The sequence below is a fragment of the Cebidichthys violaceus genome, unplaced genomic scaffold, assembly GCF_023349555.1.
Source record: "Cebidichthys violaceus isolate CVI_PGR_0920_01 unplaced genomic scaffold, fCebVio1.0.p SCAF_123, whole genome shotgun sequence".
Classification (NCBI taxonomy): Eukaryota; Metazoa; Chordata; class Actinopteri; order Perciformes; family Stichaeidae; genus Cebidichthys; species Cebidichthys violaceus.
Genome location: NW_027176289.1, coordinates 88,753 through 107,663, shown reverse-complemented (window position 1 = coordinate 107,663; position 18,911 = coordinate 88,753). Strand labels below are relative to the sequence as shown.

The window sequence follows — 18,911 nt, the reverse complement described above, 5'->3', positions numbered from 1 at the left end:
GTTATCCCTTTAGTAGTGTGCAATGGAAAAAGAAGGAAACAGAATCTACATTTCAACAATTGGGCAAACGCCATCTGCTGAGGAAGGTCGTGTAATAATGATTGACAGCTCCTTAATGGGCTTCCTCAACTGTAATATGTATTCTATAATATGTATTCCATCATACATTATATATGCAGGTGGCTATCGTGTGCAGTAGTTTGGTTTAATACCGTTTATAATTATGTTTTTACGTCTTAATTTTCGCAAAAGAAACTTTACCCACACTAATAAGACATCGCTCACCCGATTGGAGGAAAGTACGACCCATAGAAGAACCTCCGCCAATCAGCGACGTTACTGTACACCGCTAGTATCCAATCAGAAGCTCGGCAGTGAGACGCGTAGCCCCGCCCACAGGCACCAGCCAGTAGTCTGGTCGAACCAACTGTCATTTAGACTGAGTGGACATGATGGGGAAGACACTACGAGAGCTGGAAAACACGCATTAAACGTCTCAAGAAGTATCGAAAACAACTTTTAAAGTTACTTGCGTGATGGTGTAAGCTTACATCGACATGTGTTAAGTATCTTACAGGTAAGTTATCACCAAAATAACGCGTGTTTTTGTCCTATTGAGCGCACGAGTTGAAATTTTACCCAAAAAAAAAGGAAGCTAACGTTTTTTTGTTGTTGCTAACGAGCTAATGTTTATCTCACCACCTCCTCCAGAGAAGCAGCAACTTTTAGCAGCAACGTCTTTCTTTATTGCAACCGGGGTTTTTTTTTTTTTTCCCGGAGGATGTCGGCGCCCAGCAACTCGCTCCAGCAGCCGAGGGTGAGACGCAGCAACGCGGGCTCCCCCGGCTCGTTCAACAACAACAGCGGCAGCAGCTGTCGTCTGCACCCCATCCGAGCCACCGTGCCCTACCAGCTCCTGCGTGGCGGGGGTCCGGGCAGCCCGACACGTGCGCAGACCCAGCAGACCATCTACGGTGGAGCCGCCACGACGACGACGACGACCAGCAGCCGGGGATCAAGTCCTCCATCCAGTCCGTCACTCAGTTCAGGAAGTGCAACAAATGCTAAGCAAAGACTGTCCCCGGAAAATAAGGACTCCTCCTGTCCCCCAGACTCTCCAGTGTCCAGAGGTAAAAAAAACAACAACTTTTCTTCACCTGTTTTACCTTTTTAAGAGACAAGATAATCCTTTATTATTAGAAATGTACAGAATAACAACGGCATAGAGACGTAGTAAAAAAACAAGTATTATAAATAAGTATCAAAACGGTAAAGAATATTCTAAAATAACTACAATATTATATACACGGGCAGAATAGTTGTAGTATTGCACAGTACATAGGCCAAGACATGTCACCATGTGCTCACTGATCATTTGTCATGGTCACTTTTTTTTGTTATGCTATCTAATATTGCATTTTAATGTTCTAATTGTACACAACATGGGTCGAATATTACATTTCAGGTTGTCACCTTTTTTTTTTTTTTTCCAGGGTTGGCACTTGATTTGCAGAAGGTTGACGCATTAACTATTTAGCCGTCCACTTGCACAATTCGGCCCTCATAAAGAGAATAGAGTGCACTATTGGCTCTCTTATTTCCTATCTCCTTTTGACAGGAGAGAGGGGGGGAGGAGGGTGGGGGGGGGGGGTGGGTGGAGGGTAATTGGCAGAAAGACCTGCTTTCAGTTCAGATAGACGGTTCTGAGCGAATAGTCAGGTGTCGCTTATTCTGACCTCGCTCCACACATGCGGCAGTGGAGTCCTCATGGCACGCTCGGAAAACATATGCCGAGCTTCACCACGTTGCCCTTGCACATGGATAACAGAAGCTAGTGCTATGCTGTTTCCTGTCATGCTCAGCTGCTCCTTGGGAAGTGATAAGAAGAGAATCTGAAGGAGGACATGCGAGTCCAGGCAGCCCTAAATCTTCATTTCCCAGCGTGTCACTAAATCTCATTTATGTGACAGCCTTTCCTGCCAAGTATCGACACTCTGGCTGCTTTTCCAGACCGATAGAAGTATCTTTTCTTTTTTTTTGTGCGCTAGAACAGCATTATTTTCCTGGAAGAATAGTTGTTTTTTTTAATGTCAAATACATACAGAAAACTCCCACAATATCTAAGCACAACATAATATGGAAGTGTCTGAATACAGCTCTCTTTTCCAGTATGTGGAGACAGCAAGAGACTCCTTCTGTTGACCCGAGTTGACTGACTCCCCATGGAAAGCACCAAGTATTCTCACTGCAAGAGTGATCTGCTCTTAATGAGATTAGGTCACATATCGCAACACTACAGCTGGATCAATGCTACCTTTTTAATACCTTCTCCCTCTTCTACTTTTTAAACCAAAATGGCAGCCCTCTTTTTTTCTTTTTCTTTTTCCGTGCAGGATTTTAGTTATCGAGGAGTTGCGAGTGGACTTTTCTGTTTTGTGACGTGCTTCACATTCCTCAGTTCTTTTGAATGAGATGACCTCCAACCTTGACCAGTGTATCATGCGAGGCAGGAAAGGAAGTCTCTTCCATAACAGACTTGCCTGGCACGACTCATTCCTCCCGTGTTTGGCTAGCGTTTGGTGTTGATTTCCCACCTCGGTGGCATGCCACACATACCTCGGTCCTCTGTCAGAGACGACCTCTAACCCAGGCCGGTGGTGGTGGTGATGGAGACTCCACCCTCCTTTGTCGCTCCAAACACGCAGTCGTCAGATGATGACACAGAGGCCCGACTTGATTGTGATTTGAAGCAGGAGGCTTTTGCACTTTGTAATTTATCATTCACTGTAGTACTTTGAACCCACTCGCAGACATAATGCTTACCATTTGGTGGGGGTAGTCGGTCCAAAAATGCTTCTCGGTACCATCGGCGTGAGTGCCAGACACGCTGGTAATGGACCGGTGTTTAGATCATAGCACGACAGAAGAGAATTACACTCAACATCATGACCTTCTTTTTTTTTTTTTTTTTTTTTTTTAGGTTCACCAGCATGACATCATTCACTTAACACACTGTCCCCAACAATGACGGTCCTGCTCTCTGTCGAAATGCCCGCTGCGCTGAAACGGCCCTGCTTCATTGTCACCCGTTTAAACTGCAGAGTAGGACCGACTGTGCACACGAGATGTTGTCTAAATCGGTCGTCTCTGGTGGAGCGTTTGTATCTGCCTGCACATAACCGACTGTGTAGCATCTGGTTGAACCTTAACTCGGATGTCAAGTCGTTCTTCTTCGTTATGAATCGTGAGGCCCGTTGGCGGTCCCTCCTCGTTTCGTTGAGATACACTGAAGCTAGTCCAGGCTAGCTTATCGTGGGAGGTACTCATTGACTGATGGGACTGATGTCAAATAAGCTGATAAGCCATTTCCTGACCAGCTGAGGGACAGATGCTGAAACTCATAACTTTTAACATATCATGGCCAAGATTAATCATCATCATTCACATTGCATGATTAGACCGTCGCTGTTCTAATTCATGCTTGCAATTGACACACTTTTTAACTTGAGCAACTCGTGTAGAACAACACTGAAACAGGAACTACCGGGTGGCCTTCCTCCATGATGGTGTGTAGTGTGTTTTTTATTTTTATTATTTTATTTGATATTTATATGATGTAGTAAATGAAGCACATCATACCACTCTGTAGTTAATAAAACTACCTAGCACTCCTTCTTAGCAATGACAGAGTTCACACAGTATTCAGAGTCAGCAAGTTTCATTATTCACTGTGTGAAGGTCATTCGAGCGATTGCAATAAAGTTTAATTGAATAAAAAAAAAAAAAAAAATGCCCAAGCTTTAGCACAGACTAATATTCTATGATCACAGAATTGAGAAACTCTTAGAAACCGAATGGGAACCTGTTCTGTAATCACAAGATGATGCTGAATGTGTTGTGATTTTCCATTTCGACCAGTGTCGTGCAGCCTTGTGAGGAGCTGCAGGAAACCATTCCGCTCTGGTTTACTGATCCGAACCACGTGTTTGTTTTCACATTTGCGCCTCGGCTCTACGCTTAATAAAACCACCCATTTATCCCCTGGAAATGCATAAAACTTTTTCAAAGAACACGGAAATATTCCTTTTTTAATATCACACACAACCATTCACTCAGCCCTGAAATCAGCAGATGGACTTGCTTTGATGTCTTGGCTTCTTTCACACTGTTTCTTTTTTTTTTTTTTTTTTTTTTTTCTCTCTCATCAGGAGATTATTCTAGTCTGGCAAGTGGGGAGACGATGGAAAATAACCACAATCCCGGTTCTGAGAGCACCGGCTTGGCCTGTATCAATATTGATGGAAATTTAGCCTGCTTCCTTTGTCTACAATGCTTCAGGGAATTTTTACTGTAGCCCAGTAAGCTTACTTAGGCAATACCTTTGGGTGGGTTGGCCTGTGTGTTCTATGAACAAAGAACAACAGTGAACAGCTATGTAGTTCTTGCGAAGAGGGGGGGTGCCTCATGTCGATAGTTTAGTCTGTGTGAGTGTTGGTTTGTGTGTTCGGGTTGGAGAAGGCCTCTGTGTAAACCAACTCAGACAAGGAGTAGAGTGAATGTTTCCTGATCGTCACGTTATTCCTTTATTCTGTCTCCTCCGTACCAAACGAAGGAGCTTTCACTCTCTTTCGGTAATCGCACAATCTAGGCTAATACTTTTAATCCAATCACTTCCCACATTCTCATGCTATTCTCAAGCTAATTTCTTTGTGTTTGCAGGTTTTGTTTTTCCCCTGTCTTTTTTTTTTTTTTTTTCTTCTTCTTCTTTTTACTGCGTGTCACTGCAGGAATGTTGAGTGGATGCAGGCAGTATTGATGTGCATTGTGGTGTGGCTGTTTATGTGTGTGTGTGTGTGTGTGTGTGTGTGTGTGTGTGTGTGTGTGTGTGTGTGTGTGTGTGTGAGAGCTTGACTGTTCTGGCTCACAGCAGACTGCTCTCATAACATCAAATACTCCTGCTCAGCCATTTACATTTGCTTCAGGCCTTCAGTTCTCAAGCCGGTTTGTTTGCCCTGCACTAATACTTATGAGATTAGAAAGGAAAAACAAAACTGTCCACACTTTGAGGACAACAAGAGGTTGCATTGAGGCAAGGTCTCGCCTCAGTGCAACCCTGTTAATTGCAGTAGTTAACAGGTGAATGTTGATTATAATGTGTTGCTCTTATTTCTTTTCAGGGACCCTAGTGACACCTAGTAATTCAAAGACTCTTCTGATGGATTGCTGGCTTGGTGCTGACGTCTACCTTCATCCCATCTCTTTTGTCCTGTCCCACAGCAGAAAGGTCCAAGTTACAGGTCCGGAGCTCCAGCGCCATCCGGCGGACGTCTTCCCTGGACGCCATCACAGGACCGTACCTCACAGGCCAGTGGCCTCGGGACTCCCACGGACCCTACCCTTCCTGTATGAAAGACAAAGCCACACAGGTACATGCCGTTGTGAAATACCGCCATCTTGGCTGTAGGCATGAATAGCGGTGGGTGACGTCATGTTATTCATGACAGGGTTTTCCCAAAGTTTCAGAGGGCTTAAGTGCTGTGCAGCTGTTTAGTGTTTGAATTTTTTTGACTTGGTTTTATGCCATTTCACATTCTTATTAATAATAGTCTATAAACTCTGGATTCCCAACTCCCAGGCACCCCTACCTGCCCTTTTTCCAGTTCTCTCTGCTGTTGAGCAGTCGTGTTCGAAATACAACTATAATTGTTATTTATTTATTTATGTTCCACTGTTCGGGTCCAATACGCTGCCGGTGACAGAGGCTCGTGTGGCAGATGGTCTACCGCAAAAAAAACTTGGTAAACCCAGTGCCGACCCAGCATTCTAACGGACTGACTGATTGGCTGTCATAAGCGATTATTACGTACTGCAAAATTACAGATAAATGTAATTACAAATCTATTACAGCACCCTCGTTTTCTTCCCCGTCCCGTGCGTCCAGCTCGTCCGAATCAAGCCCCCAGGAAGGAATTTACAAAGTGACCAAACGGGTGAATTTTGGGCCAAAAAAATACTTTTTCCCCTTAGGGTTACATTTGGAAAGATATGTCTGTAAATCAGCGGGTATATCCACGAAAAACAATCCCAGACACAAAGAGAAAAGACTCCTCGTACGTCACCTTGTAACCAACTTGATCTGATGCGTGATCTGCCTGACTCAGCTGGGCAGGTGACCGTGATCGATCGATTGCTCATCACTGAGTGTACTTTTGGTTTGTGGTGATTAATCAGCGTAGCACGTTGTAACGTCAGGGGAAATAAAGAACATCAAGTATGAGGGGAAAAGTAAGAGTCAAATGGCTTGTTGTTTTGTTTGCCATACATTTAATACATTAGAACTCTTCACAAGACTTGTGCATGGATTTCATATTGAGCCTCAGCACAGTGTTCCTGGACAGCAGCCCACACATCATCACCCACTAATCTGGCCATGTGACTGATGGCTAAATGCAGTTTTTCCCTCTTAAGAGCTCCATTTTTTTATTTTTTTGGGGGGGGTAGTTAGTTTGGGGTGGGTTTGTGTTATAAAAGAATATTTGACTATGCGTGATCATGACATGGGCTGCTCCCTCTTTGCTGACAGAAGCCTTTCATCTGTCTGAATGAAGACCGCCAAGCCTAATTTACATGAGTTTCATACCTTTAACCCTTCATTTGTCTGGCGTTTCTTTGTGTGTAGGCTGAGGAAGTGGTGGGAGGGCCTGCGAGCTCTCTTGAAGTGGCTGTATACAGAGTAGATGCCTCCTTATTACAGGGTTCCTCTGCAGCCCAGGAAAAGACTGGACAAGTATGGAAAATCAATTTGATAATTATCAGGTCTCGGAAAAAATGTCTGGGCACATGTGCGCGGTGATCTTGTAGACTTACTGTTTTTTTGGCACGTCGTGATATTTGCCTGTGCTACATAGTGACAAGGCCTGGGCCGTATTTTCCCAGCTATTATCAGCAGAGATCTGATTGAAGGCTTTACCAAAAATGAAAATCCAGTTCAAGAGATTTATGTCCTTCAAAGCTGTGGAAATGTGAAATGGGGAAAACATTTGGCTATGTCGTAATGATGTGTGTGTGTGTGTGTGTGTGTGTGTGTGTGTGTGTGTGACACACTCGAAAAATCCTTGAACGATTAAATGCACAAACTCCCCCAAGGATAGCGAGAGACCACTTCCTGTTTAAAAAAGCTGCGCCGCCTGGGCCCGGCTCTTTCTATATAAGACAACAACGGCAGAGAGAGCAGCAGACAAAAGGTCCCTGGCCTCTTTTGTCGTGCATCACACAAGTTTGAAGACGGCCTCTCCTTTTGAGCCGTTCTGTAGCCTCGCATGGAGGTGAAGCTTGTTTGCACCTGTCCCCCAGGCTGCGGCCGAGTCGAGGAGAAATCCCACTGCTTTGCCACCTGGCCCTCGTGGCTGCACGGCCCGCCTGCCTTTTGTGTGGGAGTCGAGGAGCAGAGGGCCCATACATATGCTAATCGCTGTTCCGGGATAGGTCTGTGAGTCCTAGGCCCCGTGGTTACAGAACACAGAGCCGTGTCTGTATGAAGATTAGGGCCCTCGCACACCAAGCCGACATTAAAGAACTGCGACCGACAAAGGCGGACCGATCAAACGGTTTCGCGCCGCTCCGCGTCTTCTGTTTAAAAGTTGCACTTGTGTACACCACAAAGACTACAGCCGATGGCCAGCTGACCGCTGACGTGTGTGTGTGTGTGTGTGTGTGTGTGTGTGTGTGTGTGTGTGTGTGTGTGTGTGCGTGTGCGTGTGTGTGTGTGTGTGCGTGTATTCTGCTCCTGAATGAGAGGAAATAACTAATCGGTCTGCATTTTTGTAATCTGGAAAAACATAACGTAGAGGCTAACAAACTAGCCTGCTGTTTGTCACGCTACTGTGAATCTGCTTAATGTCCCGCTAAAGGTACACACTCGCAGCTAAAGCTAGTTAGGAGAGACTAGACACACAGCGATCCAACGTAATGAAGCCTTCTACAGTTACCGAGCGTCAGCGACTATATCTCTTGTTGTGTAACTGGTAACGTCGGTGTTTGCCTCTGAGACATTTGTCCCTTTTCTGTGATTCTAAGTGAGTTTAAGACATGTAGAGATAACGGATACACAAAGCCAACTCTCCCAAGTCATAGCTCCTCATCGCTGAACTCCATCAGATGATAGCAGTGGCCCTCTGCTCGCGTGTCTCGACATGCAATCCAAACAAACCAGCACAAGTTCCACTCGGAACTCTATTGAAGCGCGGCCATTATTTCCTGCTTTGGAACAGAGCTGGATTCTTGAGGATGTTGCCTGCGCGTAACCCTTTTTGGGGGGTGGGAATCGTAATGGGAAGCGAGCTGCAGGCTGTGGTGACAAGAGTTTGATCTGCACAGCAGCACATTTATCAGGCAAAAAAAAAAAAAGCCCTGGTACACGAGTCTACAAAGGAAGCTCGAGAGCCAGCGTGATAAAAGGGGCCTCTGAGGTAAATAAGGGTGGGTGACGGGACAATTTGTGTCAATCAAGAAAGATAGCCTGTCTTTTAACTGTCTTACTGTGTATACCTGAGGGGGAAAAGTAGGATCAAACTGAGATATCCTCCGTAGAAAAGTGGCCTACCATAACACCTGTGACCTCTAAAGTTATCAGCTTTCTCAGGATTTAAAACAAAAGCTTAATGATGATGTAGAAAAGTCCCTTTTTTTTTTAAGGAATGGATTTATAAAGCCACAAGCTGATATTTGTTTGCTGAAATGCAAGCAATGAGTGAACAAGCTGCAGGCTGAATTCTCACTGCACTTGTCCTCATGTTAACTGTTTTTGTGTGTAACTGTAAGCACAGATTCATCACCATACACCAAATAAAAAAAAAAAGGGATTAATAAGCTTCATGTCAATGAGAATGAAGCAACACTTTGAGATGAAAAAAAATACCCCTTGTGATTATCTGAACTGAGTGGTATTGAATAAAAAATATGGCTAATAACACTGTTTTGTCGCGTCAGAGTGACGATGAAGCCCCACCACGATCCCCCTCCATTTTCCTTGCGATTATTAAAAATGATTATGTTTTTCGGTTTCGCCAGTTTTAAAACCTACATGTATCACTCACTGCCAAATGAGTAACGCGTAGTGAGCTGCACTCCCTGTTTGACGTCAGAGAACATCTGTGAGAACTTAGTTTTTTTTTTTTTCTTTTTTTTTTCTTTTTTCTTCTTCCACTCAACAGCTAAGTCCACAACTCCATAAAGCCTCTCTGCCCTTTTTTGTTACAGCGATCTGCATTCTGTACGAACAGATTAAGCGGCAGCATCGAGTCCCTTCAATGTCTGGCAGAGGCAACAAACGGCTCGATCCATTCCGTAGGCCATGCGCAAAATGTTAATGCTAAAGGCTAGCTACACATCTGCCATCCAGTGTGGCCTCGAGCACAGTGCTCCCTTTTCATGTGAGCACAAGCGCCCATTTAATCCGCTGTCCTTTTTTTTTTTTTTTTTCCTCCGGTGGGGGGGGGACCAGCGCCAGCAATCCGGCGCAAACGGCTTCCCGGGTGTTCCTCATTATTCACAGTGCGATATTCCATATCATAGTGCAAGGCTCGTGCGTTAGCTGCGTGGAGACATAGAGGGGTTGTCTGTCTGCGCGGCGGTGTGAAGACACTGACATTTGAGATGTTTCGCACCACTGTGATGCCCGTGAAACGTCAGATGTTTGAGGAGCGGAGGCACTGTTGACGTGCATAATCGGGGGCGGGGGGGGGGGGGGGGGGGGGGGGAGCATGTGGCTTCAGACGGCCCTGTGAAACATCCTCGGTCGTCTGTTTCTGTTTTTTGCATATATTTACATAACTTAACCGTTTCCTTGTTTATGCAGTAGAGGTCTAAAAGACATCTTCAGTGAGACAGAACTGCCTCTATGCTCTCTGGCAAGGGAATGTTTTGTATATCAGATGTTTTCTGATTGGCGCACTAACGACAGTAAAATGTCCCTGTCGACTCGTTGACCTGGTATAAGCCTAGCGTTGTACTTATACCTATATGTAGACTAACTAAAGGTGAAATGATGGGAACTCTAAGGTGGGAGTCTAGCACCAGCTGCTGGTGAAGTCCTTGGTTATATCACCTGTGAGAGACTTGAAGAGGCAGATCATCAGATATGAATTGGCAGCCCTGTAGTTATTTTCCCAAACTATGATTTCGGAGTGTAGCGGTCTGCCACGGTGTTTATGTTAACCTGGCTTACTAATGGAAGCAATCAAGCATGCTATGACTTTTTAGTTTTCCCTGTTGAAAGCAGTGCTTTTCCTCAGGGATGGTATCTCGTGACTGTTTTTCCTGTTTTCCATGGATTCCAGATTGTCAGCTTTACTTCTGAGCACACGGCACTCATCGCTGCTTTCGCCCACCTCCTTCTCTCAGCCGGTTCTCCAAACATTTCACTTTTTTTTTCTTTTTTTTTTACGGTATTGAGTTGATGACTTCACTTAAGAGGTCTTTGTATAAGCTTCCCTACTTCTCCTGCGCAAGCTTTTATTTACTTTTAAATTCATCTGGAGTGTATGTATTTATGTGTGTGTGTGTGTGTGTGTGTGTGTGTGTACGTGTGTGTGTACGTGTGTCATTTATAATATTTATTTCATAGTGCCAAGAAATGAGAAATAAATAAGGGCATTTCATAAGACCATGACTCTTGATGATTCAGCAGGGGCTCCATCTGTGACCTTTCAGTTATCTGATCTCTGTAAAAAAAATAAATAAAATTGGGCCGCCACATAAACAAACGTCAGATACTGCAGGTTAGTTAATCCTCCACTCCACATACTTATCGTGTGTGTGTGTGTGTGTGTGTGTGTGTGTGTGTGTGTGTGTGTGTGTGTGTGTGTGTGTGTGTGTGTCTGTGGGTGGGTGGGTGGGTGGGTGGGTGGAAATGATTTGTGTAGAAATGATTTGTGTACCATGTGCTCATGTGTCTGCATGTACTCGTGCGTTTCAGACTCCAGGTCTCTGGATTGACGAGGCAGCAGAACTGGGAAGTCCTCACCAGCGGTCGGCCTCCTGGGGCAGCGCAGACCACCTCAAAGAGGTAGATTCACCTGTCTGAACCTCGCTTCACACGAGTCACATGACCGCAAGCCGCACAGATGGCGGATCAACAGAGTGAAGTGGTGTCCGGCCTCCTGTCTGGCTCTAAGCTAGGCCTGGTTTAACATCCGACACGCAGCCAAGTCCAAAGAGCATGTTTTTGTCATTTGTGATTCATTCCATTTATTCAAAATGTGTTTTATTTGTCAGGGTCTGAGGTCAGCCTAAATATTACGCTCCTTAACGTCGGTTTCCACTCCTGTCTATCTGCCGCGCTTGGTGGCCGACCAGCCGACCACATGGAGCTATTAGCTCTCCAGCTCTCCAGACCTCAGTCTAAATTTAACCTCCCTTCTCCCCTCGCTTTCCCACTCAACTGCACCCTCGCATTTCATTATGGTCCGTTTTGTTTCGCGAGAGACGGTGCAGGAGCGCCTCTCGAGGGTGACGCAGCCATATTGTTTCCTCTTTAACTTGTTCAGGATGACTCGTGTAAAGAGCCTCACACATGCCCCCTGCAACACAATAGACATCCATGTTTTCCTGTTTCCAGTACAAGATATAAATGGCACACAGATGTCTCGGGGGTTTTGTTAGTATTGACCAGTATTTCGTCTTCTTTTTAACTCACAAGTACACTTTAGAGAATCTACTCTATGTAGAACTACATTCTATTTTAGGGCCAAAATGATGTTTTTGTGAGTTCGTAAGAAGTTCAACTTCATGAAACACCGGTATGGCAGATCAATACAGCAATATGTTTTAAATGGAGCAGACTTAGCCTTTATCTGTTGACCGTGTGTCACCTGACAAGGGACGGATCAAAAAATGTCATTCTACACGTATTACTATTAAATTGCGACACAAAGTGTTCATTGGGAATCTGTTTGGACATGGTGTGCGGGGAGACGGGAACATATTTTCTGGTTATGGACTCGCAGCGGCGTGATCTCATGAAATGCGATCGTAAGAATCGGATTTCGCAAAACACATCCCAAGAGGTGAGTGCAGTCGAACGCTAAAACTCGGCCCACTAGAATCATTAAGTGTTGAACTTTCTGCAGACGGCCCCAGGGCTTTGTCCCGCGCAATCAATACAGCACAGCACAGCACAGCCAGGCAAACCTCTTTCTCATCCTCTGAGATTACATCGGGATTGCCTGGACTTGTCATTATCGACTGCCGCGGTCACTCCATGAATGCAGTGAACTGTCTTCAGCTCTCTAACCTCCGTGATTACGTGTGTGGGAGGACATCTATGTAAAGAGCGCGTCTCTTTGTCGACTGTGTTGCCAGGATTACAAGATCAGCGTCGAAGACCACACCTTTGTCTGCACAGCACAACTGCGTCTGTTGGGCTCACAAAGGGTATCCTGTCTTCAGGCTGATCCTGGGCCAGATGCAGTGACACCCATTGACCCGACTCGTTTCATCATCGGACAAGCGTGGCTGATTTTGTCATCCGCACTGTCTTTACTGATCTTCATGGCGGCACACAGTAGCGCGTGTTTTTGTGGAAAGGACCCAAAGTGTCATATCAATGCTGCGCGCCACGTAAATCCACCTCCCAGCCATCCTGAAAATCATAGGAAAATATGAATTTGGCAAAAAGCAGAATGTTCTTGTTAGTGTAGGTTGTCAGCTGCTGCAAAAAGGAGGAAACGTCAATACAAATATTCAGCTAAACATTACATGTATGAGGCCTGTAAACTGTTTTCATATTACGTATGCAAGTAGAGCTGCAACAATTAATTGATTGATTGTTAAAAAATGATTGCAACTAATTTGATAATTGATTAATCGTTTGAGGCTCTTTTTAAAGCAAAAATGCAACTTTTGACAACTTCTCAAATGTGAGAATGTGCTGCTTTTTTATTGCCTTGACATAACAATTAGAATATTTTTGGGTTTAGGACTGTTGGTTGAACAAAACAAGATCTTGGAAGACATCTCCTTGAGCTTAAAAGGTTTTCTACACCAGACAATTAATCGACAAAATATTCGTCACATTAATTGATGATGAAAACGATCGCCGGTCGGACCTATGAAGCCCTACATGGGAGCAAATATGCTCATCACCTTCCAGCTACATTCATTTCACAGATGGGGGGGATTAAAATCCACATGCCGATCGTATTGCTGCCTTCACAGCGCTTTTGTTGATCCGTCTTTTGCTGAAGTGATGCTACTTTTTCTTCCAGCAGATTGCTAAACTGAGACTGCAGCTGCAGCGCAGCAAACAGGTCAGCCGGCAGAACAAGGACCGGGAGCACAGCTCACTGCAGCAGCAGCACGGCACCGCATGCCCACTGCAGGTGAGATACTCACGCCGATATTCACGCCATGCCAGACCGGGTCACCCGGCATGTTCTTTTCAGGTGAAAACATGAACTAACTCTGACTTCGGTGACGCAAGATCTAACCCCGCGTACGATAAGGTAGCTTAGCAGCCAAGCAAAAGGCATACAAACAAAACAGGTGGTGACCAAAGCTGTTGAAGATAACAGAATACGAATATACCAGGGTTAACGTTCTGTTAATGATATCAAATTGTGAATCGGGCTTTTACTTTTCATTTGCTCCATCAGTGTACGTTTGTTGGTTATAAAGCTGTTGGTTATCAGCATGCACTAATTCTGCAGTCCCTGTTTGAGGAGTAGGTGTAGAGTGAAAGTGCCAGTTGGTATTTTTATCGCATGTTTTGCATGAGCCTTTCAGGCTCCTGTATCGGCCATGTTTGACCATAAACCACGTTTACGATGTCGTCTGTTGCACTGCGTGTGACTGAGGGAGGTCTAGTTAATGAGTCCCTTCTGACCAGTTATGTCAAAAGAGGAGAGCGGGAATGTGTCCGGACATGCCCCTTCCTCTCCTTGTTTCTCTCCAGTTCATTCATTAACAGATGCCCGGCAACAGTACACATACACCACTGTGGGAAAATGAACACAAAACGGGGGATATGCTTTGCCCCCATATCCAACATGTGGTAGATCACGATCCCGGCTGTGTTTTTGCTTCTTTATGATATTTAATCGCCACTTCAGTAACGAGCATTTAAACTGAAACGCCTCCGCTAATTACATATCTCATAAAACTGGATCGGCGACAATTCCATACCGCCAACAGATCTCGGTGCCACAGAGTCTTAAGCACATATGCAGCATTTATGTATTGAATTCCACAAATAATCTGAATTGTGAGATTATTTTTTTATTTTTTTTTTACTTATTTTTGTCTCGTCTTTGCAGTACAAGGGAACTTCATCAGCTCTGTCAACAATCCCGGTGCCAAAATCCCTCATATGCAGGGTACCGAGCAGCGTGGAGGGCATCAGCCACGAGCTGGAAAATGTGTTTATCAGACAGAACTGGGAGCAGGGGATACAGGTGGGGATGTGTACACACACACACACACACACACACACACACACATATATACACATATATTCTCACTCGCACTGAATTAAATCTCTGAGAGGCGAGGACTCCTGTAAATCCTGTCTGATGTGGGGTAGTGAACCTTGGCAGGTCTGTAAAACTCCCCTCTTAGTAAGTCACACACACACACACACACACACACACACACACACACACACACACACACACAGTTTAAACGCACATTTAAACATACGCACCACTACAGATTTACAACCTGCTGTGCACCAAGTCCTTCTCTTTCCTGCCCGCACATTTGCATCAGTTGTGCCAAAGCAGAACGCTCTGCACATCACACGGTTCCTCTACTGTCACGTATTACCATCTGGTGTGATGTTTGCTTCTCCAATTGCTCTTTGAACAGACAGACAGAGACACACACACACACACACACACACACACACACACACACACACACACACACACACACACACACACACACCCCAGAGACTCTTCAGTTTCAGTCATTCGTTGATTCAGTGACATCAGTTAGTGAGCCGGTAGCTGTCGTACAGGAACGCTGCAACAGTTCACGATGGTTCTTCAAGGACACTTTGCCTGTTATCTGTGATTGAATGTAACATTATGAGTTATGATTCTCTCTAAACGCTAAGCACCACCGCTCTGACATTTTAAGATCCATGTACATTAATGCTCCTCCTCCTCCCTCTGGCCTCACAGGCCATGGATGTGGTGGATGGCCGCCGCGCCCCCTTCCCTCCGCATCACTACAGCAGCAGTGGGGACACGCGCGACACGGACACACAGGCCCCGTCGAGTGGGGACTCCAGCCCGTCGCCCCGCCCCTGCAGCTCTGACCACGCCCACTCTCCTGATGGAAGCCCGTGCTCTGCAGAGGACATTGACAAAGGTGTGCCTTGTTTTTTGTTTGTTTGAAAATGAAAGGAATCTGGGGGTTGGAAAGAAGTGAGCTTACCAGACCTCTGCAGACCGCCGCTTAAGCTACATTAGCCGCTACTACTTTAGCATAAAACACCTGAATCTCTGACCAAACTGTCATGGGTTGAGTTGCATTGTGGGTAGTGTAGGCACCAGGTTTTGATTTTACTGCTATGCAGAGCTGTGACTTGCATTTATTTTAGTATTGAATGTGTTACTGGTCCGTTGTTAGTTGCATGCATTTCACAATAATAATTTAAGTTACATAGGCTGGTCTTAAAAACATTGACAAAGAGACATGCACACTACAAACCTTTCCAGGGTATTGAACCTCAGCACTTTTCAGTTAAATATATATTAGAGATGAATTATGACCCGTTTACACTAAGCTCTCAGAAGCTTATAATACATCATTAAAATTACTAATGACAGGATTTCTTTCAATCCATAAAAATCTTTTATTTCCATATTTCAGTTGTGTTTTTATGAAGAAAACTGCTCCTAAGAATCAATAAGCGAGTTTCTTTGTCTTTTCCTTTGTCGTATTCTTTATTCCCAGACGGTGTGTGCAGTTCTCCTCTCCCCAAGTTCGCCACGTCTCCCAAACCTAACAACAGCTACATGTTCAAACGGGAACCCCCAGAGGGCTGCGAGAGGGTCAAAGTGTTTGAGGAGATGGTGTAAGTTTTATTTTCATTTTACAGTGTGTTTGTGGTTCCCTCGGGATGTGTGAGCACCGAGCGCGCTGATCGTTAAAATGAAAAACAATAGATGCAGTTAACCGTTAAGAGGACAAAGCCAACGGGCTTATTTGCATTGTGGGTGGCAGGGTTGAGGGCATAACGGCTGTGTAGGATAAACGACTTGCGTTTAATCAAACCAGTCATAGAAATGGGAAATAAAAATGGGCTTGGCTTTTCTTCTTCGTCTTCAGGTCAGGCAGATCAAAAGGCTTCCCTCTCTTCTCGTGCCCTGACAAAAACAAGGTGAACTTCATTCCCAGAGGCTCCGCCTTCTGCCCCGTCAAACTCCTGTGCTCCTCCCTGTTCTCCCCCATCTCTCCCTCGTCCTGCTCCTCCGCCAACGACGGCCCGGGGCCTCAGGTGACCCCGACTCTGCCCACCGCACCGCTAGCTACCTTTCCGGCCTCCGCCGACCGGAGCGCCGACGCGAGCACGGCCGCGAGCGCCGACGACGACGGCACGGACGGCCAGAGACCCGACACGGATGTGGGCAAAGACGGCTTGGCACAAGTGCTCCTCACCAGCTAGTCCTCAGGTATTCACAACCAAACCACCCGCAGCTGAAACATTCCAGCGGGTCAGGTGGTATGGCTTTAAAAACAACAACAAAAAAAAACACACAAAAAAAAAAAGATCCTTGCACTCCGTTAATCCTAACGTAAGCCAGCAGGGAGTGCCCAAGGTCTGGAAATGACAAACACGACGTAGGGTAACGGTACCAGCGTCCTGCTGCACCAGCTTGATGGTTATAAGTCTGGACAACAAACTGTGTCCTGGCCTTGGGCACCGCCTCCCGTCGCCCATCGCTAACCTAGCCTTCTCCTCTGTAACGGGACAACACCCATAGCAAAAAAATAGCTTTGCTTCCTTTTGCGAAGAAAGAAGGAACCGCTCAAATAATCTTGTTATGCGACACCGGCAGTTTTACCGAGAAACTCTTTCACCAGAGACGGCAGTGAGGTATGGGAGAAGCGTCTCCTACTCATGTTATCTAACCAGCTTATTAGCTGTTCAAGTGTGCTAACATCTAAAGTGCATATACGTAAGCTTTTTTCAACAGGATGGGGGAAATGCCAGATTCATGTATTCAGCATATCAGGATGTCATACAGTCACAGTGCGTCGCCCCCACGTTAACCACAATGTTCGCACTTGTTAAGGCACGGCTCCCAGCGACACGGGTCGTGGCCTATTTGTTTATTTCAAAAGTATCTGGAGCACATTGTCGTTGTGAAACCAGCAGTTGCTTGAGCGCTCCGCCCAACGGGCTAACAAGCCGAGACCTAGATCTGCTTTTCTAGTCTGATCACTATTAATTAGCTCGTCACAAAAAGCAAATGTGTTTTTTGTTTTTTTGTTTTTTTTCTGAGACCAAATAACCAATCACGAAGCACACAACCCTCCCATCGCCTTGTTGTAATGCCCCACACTACACAGAACAATAACTCAGGTCATGTGGAATGTACTTGCTTGGACTATGTTGCCTTCTCCCCCCCCCACAGTGTTTCTGACTTCACCAAGAATAGTTTTATTTCCCTGGAGAGGGAGGTTATTACGGAACCGAATCGACGATTGGCGTCGCATCGCGTGACGGATGACCCTTTTCTTTTTGCGTTAACCTTGTTCAGGTTTAGAGTTTTCAGGTGCTATGACACATTCCAGAGATCGCTGTTGAATAGGTCAACCGTGAGTTTCGTTTTTTTTTTTTTTTGAAGCGGAGCTAGCTACATAAGCTACACCCTCCCAGAATTGAGATGTTGACAGATAATGTCATTTGTTTCTCCCCCCCTTTTTTAATTTTTTTTATTGAATATGTACCAAAGCAGGCCTGTCACGTATTTGGGACACAAGAGGCACCGTTTGTAGTGCCAGAAGCAGAATGTTTATGTGCATTCTGCTTGGTTGATAAACAGCTCAGCGCCTTATAAACTCCGGTTCATAGCGATTCAAACACGGGAGACAATCGCTGAACCAAACATAAGCACTTAGAAGTGAGATGATAATCACTATTTTTTTTTTTTTTTTTTTTTTTTTTTTTTTTAGACCAATTTGTAAGTGGAAACAATCAGAACTTAAGTGTGCAATTAGATTTTTGTTCGACGTAAAGCTACACTAACAGTTTTTGTGTAACACAACACACAGATCCAACGAGACGCTCCCTAATGCTCCCCCGCACCAAGCTGTGTCACCGTGTTCAAAAGTAGAACATGACTTATTGAGGCCGTGTTGACGTCGGATGGGAGAGTCGAACTAGTACGTGTTTCGTTCCAAAACGTGCACACGGACAATAGGAACCACGTGCGAGACATTCCACACGAATGAAAAACTCTCCTCTGCTTGCGGCTCGGAAGAGTTTCAATTCTAATAATTCTGATTTTATTTTTATTCACAAGCTTCATTGTGCAGTAAAGAAACAGTTGCCATGTTTGGCAAACGATGATTCGGTTCTCCTGTGTATTACGCATTTTTTAATGTAGATCTTGTGTTTTTTGTTTTTTTTTTTCCAATAAAGAAAACAAAAAAAAAAAAGTCTCTTTTTGGATGATTATATAATCTTTTCAGAGGCCACAGACAGACACGGCGACTCGTTACACCAGTATTCAGAAGCATTTATATACACACAGGAACCAGGGTAAGGCAATCAACGCAGCTGCTTATGATTTAAATATTAACAAATGTCACATGGCTTCAACATCAAAAATGACACGAGGCTAAATTACAACATAAATTCACGATAAATGTCCTTTATAACTAACCAAATGATCATGAGG

The 18,911-nt window shown here is 45.0% G+C and overlaps 1 protein-coding gene across 4 annotated transcripts; it reads left to right on the top strand.

The window, feature by feature from the left end:
* Positions 1 to 192: 192 nt before the first annotated feature.
* LOC137869491 (glucocorticoid-induced transcript 1 protein) lies at positions 193 to 18,834 on the top strand. Of its 4 annotated transcripts, none has more exons than XM_068706900.1 (9): positions 193 to 577; positions 712 to 1,130; positions 5,281 to 5,426; positions 10,976 to 11,065; positions 13,266 to 13,379; positions 14,313 to 14,450; positions 15,180 to 15,369; positions 15,958 to 16,078; positions 16,333 to 18,834. In XM_068706900.1, the coding sequence occupies exons 2-9, from the start codon at positions 782 to 784 to the stop codon at positions 16,667 to 16,669; spliced, it is 1,485 nt and encodes a 494-aa protein (XP_068563001.1). In that variant the 5' UTR covers positions 193 to 577; positions 712 to 781; the 3' UTR covers positions 16,670 to 18,834. The 4 variants fall into 4 exon arrangements, with proteins under 4 accessions (XP_068563001.1, XP_068562999.1, XP_068563000.1 ...); XM_068706898.1 differs by having other exon boundaries at positions 195 to 577; positions 781 to 1,130; positions 5,278 to 5,426; positions 16,333 to 18,833; XM_068706899.1 differs by having other exon boundaries at positions 195 to 577; positions 5,278 to 5,426; positions 13,269 to 13,379; positions 16,333 to 18,833.
* Positions 18,835 to 18,911: the final 77 nt, after the last annotated feature.